General features: G+C 35.8%; 1 protein-coding gene across 2 annotated transcripts in view; it reads left to right on the forward strand.

Moving 5' to 3' along the window:
* The first annotated feature begins 6,446 nt into the window (after positions 1-6,446).
* Positions 6,447-26,601, forward strand: part of nahoda (DOMON-like domain-containing protein nahoda) — a 35,540-nt gene continuing 15,385 nt past the window's right edge. The window contains exons 1-3 of one of the 2 annotated variants that reach the window (XM_018509148.1): positions 6,447-6,847; positions 16,586-16,979; positions 22,122-22,192. In XM_018509148.1, the coding sequence (XP_018364650.1) occupies positions 16,790-16,979; positions 22,122-22,192 (261 nt within the window). In that variant the 5' untranslated portion in view covers positions 6,447-6,847; positions 16,586-16,789. The remainder of the gene's footprint in view (positions 6,848-16,585; positions 16,980-22,121; positions 22,193-26,601) is intronic. The other variant, XM_018509147.1, reaches the window with a different exon arrangement.

The following is a 26,601-nucleotide window of genomic DNA, read 5'->3' on the forward strand; positions in this document are numbered from 1 at the left end:
TATAATAATTTTAAATATAGTAAAATATCAAGATATAAATGGTAAATAAGATAAACATTATTATTCAACAAATGCAATCGTAATTATTATGAATATAATTATTTTCTCAAAACACTATTTATGTGGTAATAACGACTAAAAAAATATGTTTAAAAAAATTAAAGATTTTCAAGCAGGGTGCATATTTGCACGATTAAAATATAGATATACAGTTGTCCCAAAATGACTACAAATTATAGTTAAATTATGATAATTGCCGTTTTTGTCTCTTAATATACATTCTTGAAGTGGGTACGTGGACGATGCAACAGTCACACCCTCTAACGCGAAGACGACGTTCTCTTCGGTAAGGAAAAAGATTTCGATGTTGCGATCATTGTTGCGGGTTTACGATCCATGAGATCACGTGTGTAAAAATACAGAACCGCTGTTATAATCTTCGAAGTCCATTCACCGCAATGCTACTCGTTACTCGCGTGATGGATGTGGCATACCACGTACGTATCGGACCCGCGCCGTCCTGCCTGCCGCGCGCGGTATTCGCGATTGATCGATGACACGTAATACGCGCGCGATCATTACGATCCCCAACGATCTCGACCCGACGAGCGAGCGAGCGAGCGAGCGAGACGGGCGCCGATCGATCGACGTCGCGGCGGGGCAACGGCGGTGGATAGGAAGGACGACGTGCCTCCGTGACTTCTCCTCGAGGCCGACCGAGGGAGAGGCCGCATTCCGAGCCACGCACGGGAGAAAGCTCGTGCGCGCTTAGCCTGCGGGACGACAGGCAAGCCTTCGGAGGTCGAATGAGCGAGCGCGAGTGAGCTTTTCTCTTTCTCTCTCTCTTTCTTCCTCGCACGCTCATTCGCATCCGTAACACTGTCTTGCCGTAACACGCCGACGAAATTTCACGTCGATCGTGATCGCAACGTGCCAGCTTCATTCGCCGATATGTCGCCGTCGACGTGCTGCGAAGTGGCCGTATCATGAAGCAATGCGAAATTCCTCTTTCGCGTCTCCCTCAGGGACGTGTTTATGGATAGCACAGATTTGCTTTCTCTATTTCGTTAATTTGTAATATATCTCCGTTTATGAGTGTAGGATTATTTATTTGGTTCTTTATTGTACAATTCCAAGCGGTGATGCCGTTAAACGGAATCAAAGTCGAACGCAAAAAAAAAGACGATAAAATCCAATCAATAGCTGTTTGCGGTTTGTAAAAAAAGTACGTTCGGATTTTCTTTCGAGACGTGCATGAAGCTAACGCTTCTTAACGATTGCTTCGAATACAGTTAACATTTATGTTATCGAGGGTAAGAATTTTCTATTCGTTATACACGGAAAGAACGGTTTTTCTGAAGTGTCTAAAAATTTAGCTAGATATACGTATGTAGATCTGAACATAATTTTGTTTAGATCATCAAAATAATTGTAAATTATTAAATAAGCTCAAACTAGTTACTAGAATGTTAAAACTTTTTACAGCATTGTTATCATCACTTAAGCGTCTTACATAATTATTTTGAGATCAACAAAATTATTTTCAGATCTGTATATAGCTAAATTTTTAAATACTTTAATGAAACTAATTTTTCTGTGCATTCCCTTACAAAAATCATACTAGTCGAAACTGGAAAATAATAATTACTTACTTTCAATATTAAAAGCACTGTTGTCCTTTCAATATTAAACAATAATGCTTTTAATACTCCAAATAAGTAATTAATTTTTGACTTTTAATAATAAATTGGTAAGTATTAGATTTCTGTAAAGGTGTGATATATTATATTGCACAAAAATCAAGTCTCTATTATATGCATGTGTATGTATATATATATTTTTTTTCTTTACAATTTAAAATGATTATTTATTTCAAGAGGAACTTGTTATTTCATTCAATTTTGGTGGTAAATTTTTTCTATTTTTGGAATTCCCGATTAGTTTCTGGGAACATCTACCATACCTGTCGATGCCACTCGGTATTGATGCTTTTTATAATGATGCTCGTCCCGCATTATTATCCAGAGAATACTTGAATAGATAAAAGCGCCTATACAACTTGTTTCATAACGAGCATATTGAAATAAAAAAATTTTTTTATTTCAATATGCTCGTTATGAAACCGAACTCCGACTCAATTCGATGAAGAAGTCATACAATACGTACAGCTTCCTTCATCTCTCGTTGCGTAACTACTTGTAATAGGACCTATGTTTATTTTTCTATTCGAAGCAACACCTGTCAGACAAATTGTTAAAACTTCTTCATTCGTGTTACGCAAAAAATAGTTTACACATGTTTAAGTGGCCATCTTTCTTCGCAAGTTCCTTCGATTTCCTCTCGGCTGTAAAAACGGTCGAAGAATGCGCGATTCTTAAAGAGCCCAAGCAGAACATAAAGTCATCTCGACATCAAAATGGCTTTAAAATGATTATTAAAAATCACTTTTCGATTCATTTTAACATCAAAATGATGATAAGTCACGATTTAATTTAAAATTAAAGTTAACGCGCGATCTGTTCACGGAAAGGATAGTTTTGCTAAAACATCTAAAGATACAGCTAGATACAAATCTGATAATAATTTGATTAGACTATCAAAATAATTATGTAGAACGATGAAGCTGAATGTTAGACTTTTTGCAGTGTTGCTCGTTATGCTTAACATTCCTATATAATTAATATTATTTTTCAATCTGTATGTAGCTAAAGTTTTAGATGGTTCGATAAAATCGTTCTTTCCATGTCACTCTGCCTGGAAGGTATGTAAAAATGGGATTGCGTACGGGCCGATATCACGGCGATCGGTGCGAGCAAGATCACGCATATCCACGTTTCTCGTCCCTCGTTCTACGTGCCTACCACTTTCCATTCCGATCTCCCGCGTCGCCGCGCCGCACCGGTAAGGAGCGACGCCGTACGGGAAATTGCAAGCGGGCGCACCTGCGTGCACCTGTGTGCTCCGGCCTGATAGCCTGTCTAATTGGATAACGATATTGGGACTGGAGTACCGCTAACGGATGAGCGCGCGGTCCCCACCGAGCGTACCGATCGTATTGGGGTTATGCCCTGGTGTCTCGCCAATCTCGCGGCGCGGCCGTTTAAAAAAGATGCGGAAGGACGAAGATGGTGAGGCATCTCGAGAATCCAGGTTTGGCTGTTCGATGTCACGAGGCACGTTAATACTCGTTTTGCGTTCCGATCGATCGACAATCGATGCCACGAAGGCCGCGTGGACCACTTCTCGAGTGCATACCGACCACGCAATGCGATGTAATATATTCGTGAGTTACTGTTAAAAAGAAAGAAATTTATTTACAATCTTCACACTACTATTATAACTGTGAACATATACTGTGATTTAAAATTTATAATTGTGCTATGATTTTAAGTAACTGCTCGTAAGGAACTCGAAGAATTGCGGCTGCGGTCTGAGAATTTTTTTTTTATAAAGATAAAGATATTTTGTCCTGATAAATTTGTCTTACAAATTTCCTTTTTTGTAAAGATAAAAAAATATCTTGTCTTTCTGATAAATTTATAAAACTTTTATAAAGATAAGAAAAGGAAATTTGTAAGACAAATTTATCAGAAAAGATTGCTTATCGGAAAGTACTGGGATTCTTTTGAGATCCCTATTCTGGCTGTATTCCAAATTTACTGCCAGCACTGAAAATGCTACAGTTTACGTTGCACTATAGATTTTCAGTACTGACAGTCAATTTTGGAACACAGCATCTGTAACTCTTAATGACAGTGTTAGTGATATCGTTACATTGTGCTTGCGCAGCTTTTTTTATCATATATAAAATTTACGCAACGATGTTATAATAATACTGATAATTAGTACAACGATGATTGTCATTAAAATACATGGAAAAAAAGATTTTGCTGAAGTATCTAAAAATTTAACTAGATACAAAATCGGAAAATAATTTTGTTGATCAATCAAAATAATTACTTAAAATCTCAAGTATGGTGAACTTTGACATTTTAACAATCAATTTGAGTGTACTATATAAATCTAATAAATTGTTGACCCAACAATATTTTTACATCTGTGTGTATATCTAGTTAAATTTTTTAATGTTTTAGCAAAATCGTTAGATACTAACAGAATCGTTCTTTTCATGTAGATTAAGAAAAAAATCTTCAACAATCTATTCTCGGAAAAAATGATAAATTCGAAATTATATCAATGTCAAGCTTATGTACTGACATGGGCTGACAGCAGTTTAAAATGCAAACTTATGTAAAACTGTTTTTTTTTATATTTATATTTTATATTTTAACTTTTTAATCAAGTATTTAAAGACCTTTTTTTTATTCAAAAAGAACTTGTAAAGAATAATAATTAAAAAAGAAAGAAAATGTTAAACAATATCCATACAAAACAATATTTACAATAATTCGCACTTTTTGCCGCTGGAGTGTAAAAACATCCCAGATAATTATTCTCGGATTAAAAGAATACATTCTTAAAATGAATATATAGACGATAATCACAGCAGTTCCAAATGAAAACCATCGAAAAATTCGCCCTTCTTTACCCGGAAAGAAAACACTAAATAAATTGAAACATGCAATCAATCAGATGCGAAACATAGATCCGAGATTCAGATCGTTGAGGAAACGTGTTGACCCTGCGAAACATTTTCGCCGATTTAGCATAGTTGCCTAATGCGATGAGTTGCAATTCGACTAAAATTCCGATCGATGGAGGATCGATCGAGTCGAAGCCTGGCGAAATTTCATGAACAGCCGCGCATGAATGCAACTCGCTAGCGCGATTCACCAGCTAGACGCTTGCATCTGAAACGCGATTCTCCTGGGAATTATGTAACTTTGTCATTTTTATTTACGCGACGTGACGTTTCAAGGTAATTCGAGTTTGCGGAAATGATATAGTACAGTTTCCACATTCGCGTAAATATTTTCACGTTTTGTTGAAACGAGGTGCAGCTCGTAAATGGAATGGCCGCATTCTCCTATATAAATTCTCTCAAATCACACATTTTAATATAATACAATATAAACAGTAATAAAATAGTACAGGCTTTAACAATCAAAAAAATCAAAACAAATAAAGAAAGAAAAACCAATTGGACTCAACACGCATACCAAAATGTTAAATTCATTTGCAGTAAATTACATAAGTAAAACGCAGATGTTTTGATCACAATTTGGATGCATATTGAATACAAAAATATATTAGATGAAAGAAAACATAGGTTAAGATAATTAAATAATACAAAAATAAAATAACGTAGGATAAAGTCATAATAACAGAAAATAAATATAAATAGAACATTTATTCTCCTATGTTTACGCAGCGCAAGAAGTTCATTATGTATGTTATGTTAATTATTTTTTATTATATACGATACACTACACGATGTTACGAAAACCGATTGATCTGTTTACCGTTCATTTATGATTCATTCGGATCTAGAATTTCTGAGATATGTATATTAAAATCAACTATCGCGATGTTGTCGCTGCACCGGTTGCGTTATGTTATCTTACAACACCTGTTGTATTTAAAATTACATATCACGCAACAGAAATTCCTTCGGAACATAGTCATATGTTGTAAGATTATATATTTATTGACGTTTAATTCATATTATTTAATTTAGACCAACGGTTTCTATTTTTGTAACTCCGCTTTCCATACTTTAAAAACTTAGTACAATACATTTAATTCAATTTTCGTCTTTTAAATTTATTTACAGTTGACCATGTTCAGCAGAAAAAACTTTACAATTGTTGTAAAAGTTTTTCATGTAATTGAGATTCATACATTTAGATCCAATGAGGAACTAAGAACAAGATCCAATCATATTAAAGAATCTTATGTAACATTTGCTGCTTTTTCTGTTAAACGCAGCCATTGTCATCAACGCTTAAGTGTTCCACATAATTATTTTGATGTTCCAAGGAAATGATTTTCAAATCGAGTAAAAAAATTCTTTCTGTATAATTTTCATTCCCGCGTTGCGCTTGGAGCACAAAATTCTTTCAATCCATACGGTCTGTTACTGCATGAAGCGCGTGATTGAAAAATTCAGGCTCCAAACGGGAGATTCCTGTTTTGGCTCGGCTTTCACGGAATGCCGGACGACCGCTCTTCTGCGCAGATATCGAATTTACTACGGCAGTACGTAGTAAAGGTCCGGAGGCGCGCGGAGTCCCTCTCCGTCTACTCCCCAGCGTAATTCATCCCGTAGTTTTTCACGTCGAGTTCGCTCGCTCGTTCGAGAGGAAGGCATGCTGCAGGTATTCGGGCGAGCGAGCGTGCTCTAGCAGGCGCAGAGGCGCAGCGGGGAGCAGAGGGGCCAAGAGGTAAGGCAGTCAGGTAAGAAAGCGGGCGAGCGAGTCCTCGGCTTCGCGGAGGTGGGAGGCAAAAGTGGTAGTGGAGGCGAGCGTAAAGTGAGTTTTCGCTCGCGGCGTTCGCTCGCCCGCTCGCCCGCTCGCCTAGTAGAAGCGAGTCACCGTCGCGTCAGTCGTCTACGCGGTTCCGCGGTGTCGCGGTGCCCGATGGTATCATCCCGCGAATAAGTAGTGCCTGCCTGCCTCGATCCTCGCGATTTCTCGCCTCCCGCGGACGCGCGAACATCCGGTCGACCGCTACCAAAATGGCCGCGCGCTGAGAAAACTCCCCCGGGTTTCCTAGTGCGATCTGAAATCCTTTTCAGACGGTGCTTGTTCCCACGAGGGTTTATTCTTTCTTGGCGATGACGTCGGCACAGAAACGCCTTGGATAGGATCCTTCAATCGCGCAGGTAGAAAGGAAGAGAAAAAAAGGAAGAAGCGGAGAACGAAGAGAAACCGAAAGTCAGAGCCAGGTAACTTGAGTTTAAACTTATCTAAAGTCTTCGACGCTTCGGACGCCTCTGAAGTTATGTACAGCCGATGAATAACCATGATGATCGGTACTGAATGAAAATACATACGGCGTGTGATAACATCGACCCGACGAGGTCGACGGCATCCGCATGGTGGCTGGTTACGTTCTCTATGAGAAATAAGCTGACGTTAATTAACCGTCGAACATGACGTAACCATAGAAGTTGAGTATCGCTCTCGTAATTGTTTAGCAAGAAATGTTCGCAAATCCTTTGCCTTTTGTTGCTAAAGTTTAAGGGTAGAAACTACTCCGCGAGTTTACGTATCCATCTAATATTACGTCGAGAAGACTTGGCACTTGAAGATGTTAACATTGAAGCTCGGATAATACATAAAATAATATAAAGAATATATTTTATACATATTTTTTTTAAATGTGTATTTTATATATAAATTCTATTTGAAATAAAATTTATATTTATATGTTTAGAAGAAATGAAAATTTATGAAACAATTATAGACACATTTAGAATTAATAAATGCGCTGATCCTTGAACAGTTTGTATTGTATAAATATGAGAACGTGTCTATTGTTCATAAATAATTGTATATCAGATGAGAAAACGTGCTGTTCGACTAAAGAGAAAATTAGTCGTCCGCCTCGTAAGGCCTCGTAATATTTATCTACTTATGTAAAATTGTCAATTACAGTATGCAGCTTAATTTATTGATTATACATAGAAAGAACGGTTTTGCTCAAATATCGAAAAATTTAACTAAATACAGATCTGAAAATAAATCTGAAAATAATTTTGTTTAGGCCATTAAAATAATTATGTAGGACGCTTAAATATTGCTAGAAAATGTTACAATTTTTTCTAGTAATGTATACGTTGAAGCGTACACAATTATTTTAAATTTTAATGTTCAACAAAATTACTTTCAGATCTGTATCTAGCTAAATTTTTATATAACTTAGGAAAATCATTTTTTTCCGTACCGAAAGCAATCATGATAGTACCGTACGAAACCGATATCAGATGGGTCGCACTTTAATTCCGATTTTTTCTTCGCCAAGAAACTCCGCGGCGGATTTACGCTGGACGTCACGTAGAAACGTTATCGTTTCTATTCAGCTTCGGTGTCGTAACGCCGACGGGTTTGTTTATTTCGAGGGAAAACGGGACGCCGTGCCGTGCCATGCCGCGCCGCCAACGAGCACGGGATGTTAATGAGTTCGACGACGCTCACTATGGAATGCCAGAGCTCGCTTTCCATAATACATACATCGCCGCTGTGCAGCGGCGTTCTCCATAAACGTCTCGCGGCCCCCGCCCGGCCTCGCGCTGCATACACCTCCCCCCCTCTCGCGTACGCGAGATAACATCGCGACCACCGGTCCAGGTATGTAGGTAGGAGAAGCAAGATCGCGGAGTGCAAACGAGCACGATCGGCAGGGACGCCCGATCGGCCAAGGCCGCTCGAATAACGTCCTCGTATGATTCGAGTTGGTAATTGGCGCGGCGTCGCAAAGTCTGTTAGAATTCATTATCACTATTTTTCTCTTTTTTTTTCAAAACAGTCGTTTCGCCGGATTTCCGTCTATATAAAAACGAATAAATGCAGTAAAGAGGATTATTAAATACACTCTAAAAAATATAAGTGTGGATTTAATATATGATGCGATGTTTATATAATTCTCACCGTGTTAGATAATATTGTCATAATTTGGATTTAAAACTCATTAGGGAAAATTCACATCATGTTGGTGATTTATATCAACACCATACGATGTAAAATCCACATTTTTTAGAGCGTAATTATCAAATAATTATGAGATAATGTTGAAGACAAATTAAATTTATAATAATGTTAATTTTATACATGAAAGATGATGTAATCGTGAACAAAGAGGTTTATTTTTAGTGTAAGACTATTTCGCAATTGACTTTTAATTTCTATACTTTTCCGGAAAAAACTCGTTAGAACTCATGCGAAAAAGTCCCAAGGACGAAGTTAAACGTCGCGTTCAATGTCGGGGACGAAGCAGATAAATTTGCGACGGTACCGGCGATTAGAACGAAGGGCAGTCGCCACTTCCGGCATCGCGTCGACTTCCGCCAGAGTGAGTCCTCGCGAATTTCTCAGCGCCGGCGCTGAATGCGTCAGTGAGAACGGGAAGTCAACGAGATCAACGGCATCGCATTTGCTGGAATGCCAGGTAGCTTTCCAGGACGTAACGAAGGAGAACCGTTCCACGTACGTTGCGGTCTTAATCTCCCACTTCTTCTTCTCGCTCCCGATCCTCCTCTTGGCGCCGCTCGCCCGCTCGCTCGCCCGCTCGTTTACACCGCTTCTCGTGCATGTGGACTGATGTATCAATGAGAACGATCGGTAGCTTCTTCCCATAGTTAGAAGGTACCTTCGAGATGAACAGCGACGGATCAGTCTCAATTTGTGATTAATATACATATATATTAGTTAACTTATATTTAATATAAAGTTATATAAAGACTTTTGTTATCAAATAAAAATAAATCTAAGTAAAGGGCATATAAGAGTTAAAAATTAATAAAACTTGAATATAAAAATATACATTTAATAATACAGATTCTCGATATCATTCCTCTAAAAATCTTGATGATATAACATATAAAATATCTCAGAATAAATTTTTATTGTTCTGAGATATTTTATGATATCGAGAAAATTATATTATTATATATGTATATTTTTATATTCAAGTTTTATTGATTTTTGACTCTTATATGCTCTTTATTTAGATTTGTTTATATTTAATACTGCTGTAAATAATTAATTTAAAATATACGATTTTTTTCTCTTTTGTTCTGAATAATTTTATATATTTTACTCGTATTACCTTTTCTTCTGAAAGTATTATATATTTTTATTTGTTTCGTGATTTTTCTTTTAGTCGACCGAATTCCCAGAAAACTGATTCAACGAGATGCAGATTGTTTTGTGGAGGACGGTCGAATATTGAATGACTAATCGAGACTCATCAAAATGCATCGAATCCTTGAGACTTTGAGTCTTTCGTCTTCTTTTTACAATATTTATACTTACATAACTGTCTATCTGTATCTAGAGAGAATTTTTGGTGACCTAATTTAATTTGTGTGCATTAATCAAGCACGTTGCGAAATGTTCTTGTGCATTAGTCTCAAATTATTCGGAATTATTTTCCACTCAGACAGGAATTATAAAGTTTCTGAATTGCGTCAATTTTTAATATCTTATATCCTTTCTGGGAATATAAAATCGGGTGCTGAAAGAAAATCAATTTTTCATTGTCTCTATCGATTAGCCTTATCGTAACTTCGGGGTAATGGATCTCCACGTAGATCTATACCTCGACAATAAATAATGACTTGCATTAATAAAAGTGTACGGCACAAGATACAGCCGAGCAAGAGGAGCGGCAGCCATGTTTTATCTTCGTTCTTTCTCTTTGTAAAGCTTATCCTCTCATCGGTACTTCGTTCATCAATTATCTTCCTTGCGCATCTACCTTGCCGCTTCGCGTTGACAGCTTCTGTCGAATGACCCGTCCATTTTCTGGCACGCGAAATCAGTAATAAGTCGAGTCGAGTTCTTGCGTGCTGTCGTTCCGCTCTGGACGATTCCATAATAGCTGTTATTTTTACGTGCTCGCTTCTCGCGAGCAAAGTCATCGGAGGGAATGAACTTCATCGGAATGTTCTGGTATCCGTGCTCGCTTTCCGTAGCGAAGAAGGGAACTGCCCTAGCTGTCTATGCGAAGAATTCTCAAACTCTCCGGCCTCGAGCTTCTTCTGACGTGTTTTAAATTTTTGTTCTTCTCCTGCGATTTTAATTAGAAGCCTAACACAAAATTCGGTCATGATAATTTAGTTTTTACGTTGACAATTTTCTTCCTGTTAATTAAACGTCCATGAAACATTTTAGATTAATTTTCTTCTAATTATACTGATTGTGAAAGGAAAGTGTTCAGTAACGGTGACTGCAATTGCATGGTAAAATAATTATAGTTACAAGCTCCATTTTTCTAATTACTGCTATAAAGTTAATAATAATTATTATATTTATAGCTTTATAAAGAATGTATAATTGGCTTTAAAAATGACTATTAATTTACCATTCGTCTGCAATCATATTTTATTCTCTCCGTTTGCAATCTGAGTTTTTTTTATTCAGCCCAAGTTTTTTTTTACTGTTTTGGGCTTTCAAAAATATGAAAAAATTCACGGTTACACCAATGGTTACTTTTTAACACATCTACTACATTAACAAATAGTTTTTAAACTCAAATGTTTAAATATTTAAATTTAAGCAAAAATGAGGGTGAAATTTGAGAATAAAAAAGAACTTATTTCTCGAAGTGGATGTTATATAACGGGACATTAATCTTAGAAAAATTTAAGTTGAGCACAGAGGTAGTTTTGGAGATACCGAGAATCAAAATAGTTCAATTTATATTTGATCCCCTTTATCTCCAAAACTATCTCTATGTTTAATTTAAATTTTTTCTGAAATTAATGTCCCATACATAGCATCGTTTGAAAAATAGTTCGATTTAAAATTTAGAGACACAAGATAGACTAAAAAACATGTGTTTTAGAAATCATACCTTCGCTTGTGTCGGAAAAGAGTCAAATTGCAGATGGAGGATTAAACTGTGGTAAAAAAATATAAAAATGTAATTTTTACATTATCAAAAGTTCTTTACAACTTTTTTTATATTTTAATTATAGTAAGTGCAACGTGCAATCATTTTTCTCTCATTGTAAACATCTTTCAGATGCTTTCTCGTTTCTTTTAGCAGAAATTCACTTCAGATTTAACTCGCTGCGAAATTCTTAATTATCCATTACGCAGACAAGCCTTTTCCTTTCTACCAATTAGTCTGCTGTGGTACATCTTCACTGCCTGCAGTTTGAGGAACAATACACCACGTTGTGTGCATATTTATTCCTCCCGCGTTGCTTCCCACGTGGAAATCCGATGCCTGAATAAAACCTTTCATCGACATCGACATCGCTCGATGTGTCATAGCGATGGGAAGATCGTCCTCGATGCATCGTGTCTTCACGCTTCTATTCTAGTCGCGAATTATGCAACGCACAGGTGGTTCCAATCCACGATATTTTCACGCCGTTTGACTACACTCGCGTGACAGGACTTAACAAGAAAGAATTTCCTCACATATGTCGCGTTTGTCACCTCTTTTTCATAGACGAATGCGCCGTCATGTGCTACAGAGATATTCTTCGAATGCTATAGAAATGCATAAAATATCATAAACAATTAAAATATTATAAACAATATCAAATAAAGAATTTCTCAAAACCGTAAATGTGAAGTAAAAAAATAGGGAATAAAAGTCTTTAACGGTCAAGCTGGATTTTAAATACTCAAATAATTCGATGTGAATTTATAAGAAAGCTAGCAGCTAAAGAAATATAATTTCTAAAATTATGTTTATAAAAATTATATTTCTTTTAATTGCTGGTTTTCTCGTTCGCTGGAAGACTGATAGTTGCTAAAAAAAAATATCATAAAAAACAAATCTAAATAAACAAACATTTCCAATGAACGATGTTCAAACGTTATCGAACAGGAGACTTCCTGGAGACTTCGGTTCTCGTGGTGGCTTCTCACGTCCGCGACTCGTGAAAGAGGAGTTAACGATAAGATAATTACCGGCTGGTGGCTGCTGCGCACCCATTGTTCGCCACCGATGCGGACGTACGGTATGCACAGTTCTTCCGACGGTGGTATCTCAACTTCGATGACTCATGAACGCGCCATGCGCAGCGAATAGCGTGTGCAATAGAAAGTATGTTTTATCCACAAGAAATAAGTTGAACCGGAATTTGCGTTGCGAAATTGTGTCTAATTCTTGTGTGTATGTGTGTGTTATCGCGGAAATATAAATTCCTCCGTACTCGAAAAAATTTCCCCGGCTCAATTTTTCACTAGTTCTGCACGAAGTTATTCACGGCGACACAAATGAACGGAGCCAAGTGCTGAAAATGGGGATATTAGTTCTTCAATTAAACACGGTATTTTACTCTTATTAAATTTTTTTTATTTTACACTGTTATCTATTCAACTCTTTTCGATTAAGTTGTTGTGAAATATATATACGTTAAAAAATACTTTATGAAAACGTACGCTGGAATATCATATATAAATCGCAATTGCATTTAATTAAATTTTATTTTAAAGTGAGGAAATATAGGATTTAAAATTTATATAGCCTAATGTCATATTTTTTATAATTATATTCTATTTCTTAACTCATTGTAAATTTTGCATTTAAATACCTTCTATTCCCTTATTAAATTTAAAAAATTATCATCTCATAAAATTGTTATAATATTTTCTTTTTTCATTTGGCGCAAACAATTTAAAGATTTCATATATTTTTTCAAAAATCAGTTTTAACGAAGTTATGAAGCAATGTTTATTTTAACATTTTTTGTACGGAAGTAAATTTCACATTTTCATGTTGCAATATACAATTATTTTATACTTTTTATTGGATTGCAAGTTGATCATTACTTTAGAAATAATAAAACATTAAATAAGTAAGTAATAAAATAAGGATTTGAATATCTTTTTAATGATAACAGAATTAGCAATATACTTTTATTCAAAAATATTCTTACCATATAAACGTAGCAAAATAATATAAAATCATATCTTAATAATCTCCAATTCCTAAAACTTATTGAAGAAACTCAGCGGAAAGGATCCAAAAATAAGAATTTCATCATTCTTTTATAATTTGCACCGTCAACAAGTTTAGAAGGATATAATTAGTTTCACCTCAGTCATCTCGCCCATAGAGACGACGCTGCTTTTTTTTTCAAAGGGCGCCGCGAATCGTCGAGAATGCTGCAAAGTGTCAGGAGATGTGTATGACTCACGCTGTTTAATTTAATAATTTTTTATGCTAATGAGCACCGAATTTTTTAATTGTTAGTCATTTAACTTGTAATATATATATACATGTTACTGCTGCAATTGGATATAAATAAGTGGAATTTGCATTTCAGGACCGAAAAATCATTTCGGCACGCAGTTTAAAGGACTACACATACGTATATAAATTCACATAGTATTAAAAGAGAGAGTACTTTTGATCCAGCTAGACTCGTTAAAAGACATTTATCTCCTGTTGATTGTGTACTCACATGTCTAATTCTATGAGATACATTAGTTTAATATTATTTAATAACTTTTATTGTTCGACGTCTCTCTACGCGCAAACATTAAACACGTTCAATGTTTTGTGTCAACCTCTTTCTTTTTTTTTCCGTTTGTCCTGGTGACTCTCTCGGAACTCTTTCTACGCACGTCCTTCTGTCTCGACAACGGAAGCGGAGGAGGAGGTGATGGTAGTGGTGGCAAAGAGGATGTTCATGTGTAAGAGACGCGGGTATCCTTCGAATTATACGATCTGCAAGATCTCAGCTCGCAAAGTACGATCGCGAAGATCGATAGCGGGTCGAGGAAAAGTAAGCTGTTGCTTCTCCTTCTCCTTTTGCACTTGCCTCCGCCGCATACGTCAGGCTCTTCTTCTGATCCACTCGTTACGTGTTTATTTTGCAATTATTACGTTCTCGTGCCTGGCATGCCGACGTACATCATCACGGATTAACGGACATTGGAGTTGTGCAAAGAAACAAGCGCCTAACATGGCGAAAGCTATCGAAGAACTAGCAGGCGTGTTTGTGAATATATTTACGTAGGTGCGTTTCTGTCTGGTGGCATCTTGATAAAGTATGGAAATTTCACTATTACTAAATCTGTTTTTATTTTATCTACACTGAGATAGAAAGATAGCGCGAGAGAAAGCGATATGATTCGAGCTACCTCACTCTTTTGAAACCGTATATAGTATAACAGTAAAACAGTTTCACGAATTATGGATTTTTCGATATATTTGCGAATGCGTAATTTATTTTTTTATTTATATTCAACATTTGGCAAAAATGCTAAAAAAATCTTTTTTGTCTATTTCGAAATAACGCGACGCGTGGAATTTTAATTTAATATAAAATGTAATATAAATTAATGTATAATAATAAAATTATAAATTGATGTTATAAGCCAAAGTGTTGCGTTGTTACGAACAAAACGCAGTATGACGGCAAGGTTACGGCACTCATGCGTCTTCTTCCTGCCGATTCTCTTCGTATAAGCGTATCTATCTTCACATGAGCTATTTCCCACGCGTCTTCACGAACGAATGAATTAACATACGACCGGGCAGGCAGTCAATCGTGCAATCTGCACGTAAACGTTTCCACTTTTCACTTTTCACCTTTTCGTCTCTTTCGAACAAATCTCTCCTCCAATTCAATTCTTACGTGTTCGCGCACCGAAAAAAAATTGCTCAAGCACGATTTCGGCAAATCCATGTGAAGATTTTTATTCCTTATCGTTCTTTGACAGGCGAAACTTTCACTGTTTACCTTCTCACTTTTGAGAGAAAAGATTACGTGATCGATGATCTTCAAATAGAATAGGTCATGATGCATATTTGAGACAAAATAAATTTTATAAAATTATGAACTTAAAATTCTTTCTTTTGTTCATGCTTTTCAATTTTTGCGGAAAAAAACGGTTTTGCTAAAATTCATAAATACAGATCTGAAAATAATTTGTTGGACCATCAAAATAATTACGTCAAAGTAAAGCTTAAGTATTGATGACAAGGACAAAAAAGTGTTAACAAACAACATTCTAGTAATCAGTATTTTATTTAATTATTTTGGTCCAAACAAAATTTTTTCATATCTGTATCTAGTTAACCCTTGGAAGGGAAAACCTTCCTTTTATACCTTAAAAAAACTTCAAATTTATTGTAAAGGAAACTTTAGATATTTAAGAAATATGAAAGGTAAATTTAGACATTTTTAATTCTCTTCTTCCGTATAATGTTTTAATTATCATAAGTTTAGCTCTAAATGTAATAGGGTAACTCCGATATATACGCCGCACCTATCAAAAACTTAATTTATCAAGTATTATTTACTATGTTTAAAATAAACGAACTATATCAGTAAAAACTTTGTACTGTCTACTACTATGAAAAAAATATTAGAAATCCGAAATATTTAGTTTTCGTATTAAAAAATAAACTTTTTGAAATCTTGCATTTTTGCTATATATAGATAATGGGTGGGATATATGGTAAAAATGCAAGGGTTTCAACAAACTAAACAAAGAATACGAAAGCAAAGCACTTGTATTTTGCTATATATACAACATGTTTTACTATTCCTCTACACATATATATCACGAAATAACCACTAGGTCTTTTACACGCCTCACAGTAATCATTTTATGTACATTACAATTTATGATGATGTTACTTGTTACACACACAGTGATAAATCGATTCAACTCACAATAATTTCATTAATATTAACAGTAAGAAGCTGAAATTATAACTCAATACTAATATAACATAAAGGCATGTAACAGAATAATTGCGAGAAAATTACCTCTACTCCTTCTATTTTTTCTGACTTCTGCGGCATAAATCCCAGCGCGGTGTATATACCGGAGTTACCTTATACAAACGAGATAATAACATTTATCGCACTGAATACGCTTTTCATATCGCGATACGGATCCCGAGAAAATACGACTGTTACTCCGATCGGTAATTGAGATCGAGGATCAATTGTAAATAACAAAGTTCATCGTTCGACTTTCAGATCGGCCTCACCGAAGTGAGCAGGAGCGACTGGACTTGCTCATGCCGGGCAGGGCGGAAGGACTCAGAAGCAGCAATAGCAGTAGTAGGCGGATCTCAGGAGTGTGCGAGCAAAAATCACTAATAGAAGACACGGAAACGTGAAGGGCGTGTCATTTTTTGCCAGAGACTATTTTCCCTCGTGAAAACAAGCTTTCACGGAAAGATGTCGCTAAGAACGGAACGCTCGACGCTCCTCGCGTCGTTCCTGATGACGCTGCTGATGACATTAATAACGATGACGTTTTGGCGAATTACTCACGCTCACGTGGCTCTGACATTCCCGCCAGCCAGGCACTACGATCTGGACTTCCTGGATAATGCCAGAACGCCGGCACCGTGCGGCATGCCGCGTGGTGAGTGCTACTAAATCATTATTATTATTAATTGTTCCCTATTAGTTCGAGTGTATGATATATTTCAGACTTTAAGTATTTACCTTAATTTTACCATAATTAAGGAATTCTTAATAGTTAGTAGGGAGTTTTTGCAATACCTTTTATTCAGATACAGTGAACGCTAAGGTTTGATTGTCTTCTTCTTAACAACTAATTAAGAAAAGGATAACGTGACTTTAGCTCACCGTATCTGGATTCATTTATTGCAAAAACTCCCTAATTTAGTATCAGATCCTTCTTAGAGAGCAAAGAGATGTATTAATTGGAAGATATATGCTATTTAATCTAATTCTTTCTGAAAGACAAACAATAAAAACTTTTTTACATTTAAAAAAACAAAAATTTTTTACGTATTTTTACATTGACAAAAAAGTTACTGTAGATCTAGACAAACTATTGTTATCTAGAAAACGATATCAGATACGTTATAATGCCAGAAGGTTATTTCCACTCTTGACAAGATTTATGAGAAAAGTTTTACGCGTCGAACCCGTATCTGTCATCATTATCGAGAAAACTGTTTAATGTGTAGATCTAACTTTTTTGTCAAAAATTTAAAGTACACAAAAGTCTGACGAAATACATTTAAAAAATACGAAAATTAATTTATTAATAATGAAACCGAATTTTTAATTATTTTTAGAACACAAAATATAACACCAAACCTTGCGAAATAATTATCTCGAGCACTTTTCGAAAAGTATTCATAGAAAGAACAGTTTAGATGAAGTATCTAATAATTTAGCTAGAAATTTGCAGAATAAATTTTGTTGAAATATTAAAATAATTATGTAGAAAGCTAGTTATTAGAATATCAAAGTTTTGACATTCATAATAAGCAGTATCATCATGTTTGAATTTCCTATATAATTATTTTGATCATCCAAGAAAATTATTTTCAGATCTGTATCTTTGAAAAAAATGTTTAGTTGGATGTTTAATTGAAATTGGACGAATCAGAATTGTGTCTGGTTAAATCTACTAAATTCTAGTTATGACAACCGGAATTTCTGATTGATAAAATCACAATTTTCTGGTTCGTTCTATTTTCAACCACACATTTTTCTCAGTGAGATATACTTAAATTTTTAGATATTTCAGCAAAATTTTTCTTTCCAAGTTTCAGCTTTCGACGAAATGTCGGAATCGTACGGGAAGTAGAAGCGTAATACACACGGGAATTAGGAAAACAAGAATTAGAGTTCTCTAAGAGTCGGAAGTTCGTTGATCGAGAGCGCCTCGTGTTCTGCGGAAACCGCGGCGAAGGCACTTTTCGTGCGAGAGTCGCTCCTCGTCTAGAGGAATGGAGCAGGGAGCGGGAGGGTTGAATGCATGGTGCGCAGGGGGCACGGGTTTCTATGGGAAAACGACATTAACGCGGACGCTCGATCTCCCTCTCCCGGTAGAGGGATACAGCCCGCCGACGTCGCCGCCAGTCAGTCCGATTCGAAGCGACTTTCACCAGCTTGCATGAAGGGAGCGCGAACCTCTCGGTATTCGCGGGCATTACCTTTCATGTTTTACGCGTACCTAACCGCTGATACCCAGGGCCGCATCTACAGAGGGGAAGAGCGAAACTGACCGTGATAGTTAAGGAAGATCGCAACTTGACCTTCTTTCCCCTCCAAAGAAAGAATATCTGCGAGATTGAACGTACGTGAGATGCAAGAGATGGACATGATATGAAAGTAGCATTAATAATTAAATAGATATTTCATTTTCTGCGCTAAGGGAAATAAGATTTTAGATTTCTACACACAATCAAGAGTTCTTCATTTTAATTTTTGCGCTTTTAGGTCTTGAAAAGAAAAATATACACGGAAAGAATGGTTTTGCTGAAATGAAATGTAAAAATTTAGCTAGGTACACATCTGAAAATAATTTTGTTGAACTATCAAAATAGTTATGTAAGATGATTGCTAGAATTATTTCGTTATTTTTTGTAACATTGTTTATTATACTTGAATGTTCTACGTAATTATTTAGTCCAACAACATTATTTTTAGATCTGTGTGTGCGTGTGTGTTGAGTTAAATTTTTAATCTTTTCAGACCCTGTGTAATGTAATACAATGTTCAAATTTGAAGACGTTATCAGTTGAATTTCTTTAATTCAATCAACATCATCTGAGATCACCTATACGTTTGCAAGAGTCAACATTTTGAAAAAATTGTTTAGTATGAATTACTTATTAAAATGTCCTTAAATTAAATTTAAAAAAAAATCATTTTAACATGTTTCCAATAAAATCAGGTCTGCATTAAATAGCAAAACCATTCCTTTTGTATATGTTTTCTTTTTCAAGGCCCACAGCGAAAAAATTAAAACAGAGAACTTTCAATCATACTTCTTGAACATTCTCGCGACAAGAAGTGTATATCGAAAAACTGGGGGAGAAGTATTGTCATTTACTCTCTCTTGGGACTCTTACTTTTTTTCTAATTTTCTTTTGAACTAATTCGATTTAAAATGGTAAAACCAACGAGGTGGAAAGCTGTCATGAGAAAACGTAGATAATTATTACATTCGGCGTTTTCACATTGTTGCATCGCGCGACAACGTGAAATCGCAATTACCTTACTCGGTGTCATCGATGCTCCCTTCTCCCCCACATTTTTCCTTGCGAAAGCGTAATTAAGACTACGCCGTAGATGGTACCGCACGGATTATGCAACGGCAAGAGAAAAGAGAGATATCATTATTCTCTCTCGTGTGGGTAATGCGAATGATTCGTTAGCTCGAGAAAAAGAAGTCTTCTTCGTAGAGACTTCTTTCCGTGCGCTAACCCCATCGCTCTCATTTATCCACCTCCTCGCTCGTTATCGGGGCAGTGATTAATTTGTACCACGCTACTCATTCTCTCACGCGTCGCATGAAATTGCGAAAAAGTCGCGTAACCGGTCGTAGAAAATTGCAGCTTGAACGCGCGCGTCACGCTACGTAAGTGCGTGTGATTGCGTAGTGACATTTACGTCAACTACAATTAACGAATTAAAAGATTGCAATTGTATCTTTCTCATTTGCCGACACTATTTGAATAAGCAGTCCAATTACGTATTACATTACTTCTTGATGTTTGGCTTGTTTCTTACTCAATATACTAATTGAAAAATCCGCTAGGAAATAGAAGAAGAAAGTATATTTATATCTAAAGTCTGTCTAATTTTTAATTGTAATTATAATTTCTTAAATAAAAAATAATGCTGCTCGTGACGAATTATTCTTTCTACCGGAAAAACGATTTTGTTGAAGGTATCTAAAAATTTAGCTGGATACAGGTTTGAAATAATTTTGTTGGATCATTAAAATAATTATATATGTAGAAAGTTCGATGAGCAATACTACACAAATTTATGCTAGCAACCAACTTAAACGTCCTACATAATTATTTAGATAGTCCAACGAAATTATTTTCTGGTCTGTGTCTATAACTAAATCTTTACTACAGCAAAGCTGTTCTGTGTGGGAAAGATTCTAAAAATTTTTGTCGCTGCGGGTATATAGAAATCTATCTGAATGTTCCTTCGCGATTTTTATGAACGTTGCCTTACCTCACACTCAATTCTGAATTATAATGACTAAAACTAGCCGCGGTTTGACTTGACTGCCTTCGCGATTGCACTAACGCATACCGACTGCGCGAACGCGGTAATAAATTTTTCTTTCTGCGGTTATAATTTAATCGAGCCGCTCTGACGGCTCTGCTCGGTCAGTAGAAGAGAAGAACAGCTTTCCTTCCGTAGACTTGGGGAAGCGGAAGAGGCCGATATTACAGTAATACCAGAAAGTTGATTAAAACAGTACCGGAGGGTAATCAATTATTTGCATTTATATTACATTAATGCATAAACTTCGCGGCCTATGATATCAGACTGCTCTCTTTTTCCTTAAATAATCATCGTAATAAAAGGAAAGCTAAAATATGACGTGAAATATTGATTGAAAAGCGACTATATTGCACGGAAAAATATTTGTTCCATTGTTAGTTTCTAATTTCTTTCGAAATCTCTTAAAGATCAAATATTAGCAGAATATCCACTCAATAAATCTTCAGGCTTCAAGAAATGTGTATGCTTGATTAAATTCGTTTACGCACGTAATAGATCATCTATTTTATATAATTCTTTTTCTTAAAGCGAGCGGTGAAATTTTATGTAGCCTGGGGGAAAGTGGGGGAATTGTCGACACTTAAGGAAAAATTAAATAAAGCTGTCAATTATTTATCAATTAATAACAGTTTTTATTCAAAAGTAGATATTCTAGTTATTTATCTTTAAACTATAATAATTAACATTTATAAATTATCTATATAAACTGTAATTTTAAATAAAAAACAAGACTTTTACCATTCAGAATTACTTACCGTCACGCAAATTAACGCCGAATCAGTTTTGTTTTTTGTTTAAAATTATAGTTTATATTAATGCTATATGAATGTTAAATATTGTAGTTTAAAGTCAATCCTTTGAATAAAAAATTCTTCTTTAATAAATAATAAATAATCGGCTGTATCTTACTTTTCCTTTAGGTATTCGCAAGTACTTTATTCTCCCCTACATTAAAATCACCAAAAACATGTTTATCTTGAACAGCATGTACGTTCTATAGTCACGTGTTAAATGATACTAAACATCGGATTATCACTGGATATAATGAGAAATGAGAAATTATCGCTACTCTAATATACTGCAATAGTATCGTCCGCGTTTATTTCGCGTCCACAATTTCCTCGCTCTCTCCTACAATTAGTACAACTAGATTTCAAAGTTTCGTCTCGTTTGAAAAGCTCGATAAAATGCTCGATGCCTCGGTAGAAGGCTGAATGTAAATTAATAGGCCAGAAATGTCCCGTGACGAGCATTTTTAGAGTGCTAGATTGCGACTTATCGGTATTAGCGATACGTGGCCTCCGGAACAGGCCAAACAGGTTGCGACAAACTCGAACGAGGCCAAAATCAGGCCTCGCGACTTTTAACGGCGATGAATTTTCAGAATCAATCGTCGACGATGCGGAACGCGATACTATTTATCAATATCCGATCTCACTTTACTCAAGAGATTACGGTCAGTCTAATTTTGATTTCAAATATTGTTTTTCAGGCCACGTCAAGACATCATTACTGGCAGGAAGCAAGTTTAATGTCACGTGGCACCTCGCCTATCCGCACAGGGTAAGTTAAGTTTTTACGAGTCCTTTGAAATTTTTTATAGCATTATAGCAATGAAATCGAAATTTTTTATCGATTAATAGCAATGTGAAAAGTGACATAGTGTCGAAACCCATACAGAAAGAACGATTTTGCCGAAGTATCTAAAAATTTAGGTTGATTTGAAAGTAATTTAATTGAACTACTAAAATAATTACATGTAGGACGTTCAAGCTGGTTGCTAAAATGACAAAACTTTTTGTAAATTATTGCTTGAATTTCCTACGTAATTATTTTGATGAACCAACAAAATTGTTTCCAGATTTGTATCTATAGCTAAATTTTTACATATTGAGCAAAAAATTTATACATAATGAGCTTTCCGTGTAGAAGCATATTTTTTTCTGTAAAACATGTTATAAATTAACATTTATAATATATGTTGAATTAATACTTTTTAAAAATTATATGTATTTATATTTTAAAATTTACATTTTAAAATACATTATTTTTATTTATTGCATAACTATTATTTTATATTACTTGTTCTGCATTTATTTATAAATTATGTTGTTCTGATACTAAGGAATGTTGAATATCAATTTAACACAGAATAGGCAAATGACAATTATATTATGTAAAATTGATATTCGGATACGTTAAAAATTTAACAATAAATTTTAATAAATATGAGTGGATCATCTCTAACACAATTTATATAAAATATTTTCGTTGTGTACGAGACACACACACAAAAGAACCCGTTTCTGAATGGATTATCATCGCCTTACACATCGCTCGGCCCCGTGCCGCACGAAATGTCTCGCTCGTGGATTTCTCGCGGATTCACGCGAGGGAGAAAGGAGAAACAAAACGTAACACGCCTGGTCACCATCGCCGTCGGCGTTAAATTCGCCGCGCGTTACACATCCGCACTTCCAGGCAGTTTCTGGCCGTTTAAAAGTCGTATCAGCGGTTACGTGAAGACGGGATAAAATCACGTACCGTGCGTTTTATTATTTCACATCGGGACCACTTTCTCCGTAGCACCGACCACTTTCCGGGCCGCTCCGCGTCCTCGGCCGATGCGGACGTAAAACGCGTTTGGCATAATGGAGCATTCTTCGTACACCACACGGGTATCCGCGTAACACCGTACTTCGAGGTTTCTCTCTCTCTCTCTCTCTCTCTCTCTCTCTCTCTCTTTCCTTCTAGCTCTCTTTTTATATCTCGGTAATTAACCCTTTTACACAGCGCGCACATTACACAGTGAGTTATAATGACTGCCGTCCGTTTACAAGGAGTAGGCTTTCTAGATAGCTAAAATTAAAGTTCGTGTAATACAGAACGATTAAAATCTAGATTTAAATCCGGATAAATTGTATTTAAATTACTCATCAATTGCATGACGCAGTCTTGTTGAACGCATGATACCTATGATCGACTCGAAGGAGAAAGCTTTACGATACTTCGGAGAAAGCATTAACTGATCGTGAAGCGTGAGATTATCGAGGCGCCGTGTGTTATCAGAACTTTAGGAGAGACCGTAAACGATGGCCCTTTTGCTCTATTAAAATTAATTTTTGTCGGTCGCCGTCATTTACGAGAAAGCGAAAGAGAAACAGATACTTTTACGAGCTTTCGTAGAAAGCACTGTCGAAGAACAAAGTGTTGAGAATATTGCTGGGACATTGTATATTATCAGAGAATTATACAGGATCGTAAAAGATATACGTTTTCTTTTATTAACATCTGAGAAAGAAACCTTTACTAGCCCTTGCAGAAACTCAGAAATTGCGATGCGAAGAAATAGTTGGATCATATACAGTGAGTGAAAAAAGTATTTGTACAGAGAAAATATTTTTTAAAAAAACTTTATTTTTGAAAAGTAAATATTATCCAGCGAGAAATGAGTCATCGAATTAATGTCGAGTCGATATAAATACGATAATTTCTCTCCACATTAATTTGACGTATTCGACGTTTAATTGATGAGCATTTCTTATTGGATAATTAACAATTTATTTATAAAGAATAAAATAGACTGTACGTTTCTTAAAATTATATATACCAAAAAGATATGTATTAATTATACAAAATATATAATCTAAAAAATAAGCGAAAATTAAAAATTGTATTGTTTGAAACCTTGCAGGACCATATAAAAATCTATTTATAGCGTAGGGGAGCTAAGTGGGCACCTTTTTCCCAATTGCAGTTTTCAATAATAAAATAAACGATTTTAGTCAAATGATTATTAGCATTTTATAGAGTGATTATAAAAGACTACAAGATGGCAATAAAAAGTTTTGGTGTTTGGAACTTCATTTCATCCTATAAACAAAAAATGATGTGATCTTGGAAAATGAAATCTCAAGAATTACTTTTGACTATGAAAACACGTTTGACTACCTAAAAAACATAATACTACGCTGCACCTAAACTAATCAAACTTTGTTAGTAAAGAAGACACACGAGATGTCATTTACAATATAAATTGGGAACTCATAAGATATATTTTTGCTACAAAATTCAAATGCCAACTTAGCCCTGGTCTCCCCTATACGATAGGTGAGTTAATAAGTGACCTTAACTTTACTTTCAAAGATCAAGGTGGTATATATTAAAGTTGATTGATTTCACCTACGTACAAACTTGATTTTTATAAACTAAGAGAGAAGCTTCTGTACAAATCTCTACGCTTTTTACACAGTCATGACTATAAATCCATCAAATCTGATAGTTTACGAATCATCAAAACGTCACAGGTCAAAAGCAATAATTTATTTATCTTGTTTCTAACGAGCGTCACTGTTCTCGCAGCTCAAGACGATCATGAGCAACCTTTATTTCACCTTTTTTATTGCGTTCTCGACGCGTCTGCAGTAGTAAAAGCGCATAGGTATTGTCAAATAATAACAACAACAGCAATAACAGCCTCCTCATTGTTCATTAACCGCACCGTCAGACAATTAACGGGGGAAAACGCTCGTCCGACGTGTTCGTTGTGCTCGACGATAATCGCTGGCCGGTCGTTCGTATTCAACGTAACGATCACTCGGACACTCGACGCAGGACATTACGAATTTGTCCGCACGTGGTACTTTTCTACGAAAAGGAGAGGAGTACCACGACGACAACGACGACGGCACGACGACGTGCCGAGTGCCGAGCCAAAGAAAAGAGGTTCCTCTTTTCTCTGCCTACACGCGCTCGTCGCTCAAGGTGACGCGTGCTGAATTATTCACGAGCGTGGTCTCCTCGTAGGCATGTAGATCCACGAGTAGGACGAATAGAGGCGGTATAGGCAAGCAGGCAGGCAAACAGGCAGAGTGTGCAGCCTGGAGCGTCTCTAAGGCAGAACAGATCGGTATGCTGGGTACCGTAACTCGAACGTCGCCGATGACGATCGCTCGAGCACGAAGGCGTCGTCCCTCGCCTTCGGCTAACGTGCAAAACCCTCGATTCTCTTGCTCAGCGAAGCGTGCGGCGGACGAAGCGAATGCTCGTTCTCGAAACGATTTTCGTCCTTGCGGCACGATTATCGGCAGATATTTACATTTTCTCTTTGCAACTCTTAGATAGATGTAAAAGTAAAAGCGATCTATTATCGCATCTCTTTCGAAAATATTATATATTATTCAGATCGTAATAAACATCACAACAGATATATATATGCGATAATAGAACAATGGACAATGTACACATAAACCGTGGGAGAAAACTTATATACTAATTCTACAGACATTTGTTGTTTGAAAGAATAAAATTTATTAACAAAAAAATCTATTCTATAAATTAACCTTTAGAGGGCAGAGGGAGAGATTTTTTATTTTAAAAATCTTACAGCTTTGCTTTTAATAAGATTTATGTTTTATGATTCATTGTGTATCTTTGCTTCAAAATATAGCACTGTTTCAACATTATTATAGTGGCTTCTTTCATGGTATAAGAATGTAAGGAACTTCCGAAGTTCTCCAAACGCAGTCATTCAAAACATGGCGGCTGTTCTTTGACCAATCAAAATGCTGCTCTAAATTGTATTTTAAAAAAGAAGAAAGCAACATGATTGTTACTGGCTGTTACTATGTGTATTAGATTGTAGGTGCATTAGAAGATTATTTTGAGTGATTTAAAAATACAGACACTGCAGACACGAATAAAATGTTTTGAATTGTCATTTAGCCACAGCAGGTAGAATTTTAGTTTTGTGTCTGTATATTTGTTATATATATTTTTACCTATGCTGTATATTTGAATTTAGCATTAACTTTAAGATAAGCATTTGATTGGTTGTTCTATTAGTTTACCGTTAATATGCGCAATCGAATACTTTGACTGTGTTCCAAAATTTATCAGTACTGAAAATCTATTATAGTTTACGTTACATGCACTAGATTTTCAGTATTGACAATAAATTTTGAAACATAGCC

The sequence above is a fragment of the Trachymyrmex cornetzi genome, unplaced genomic scaffold, assembly GCF_001594075.2.
Source record: "Trachymyrmex cornetzi isolate Tcor2-1 unplaced genomic scaffold, Tcor1.1 scaffold282, whole genome shotgun sequence".
Taxonomy (NCBI): domain Eukaryota; kingdom Metazoa; phylum Arthropoda; class Insecta; order Hymenoptera; family Formicidae; genus Trachymyrmex; species Trachymyrmex cornetzi.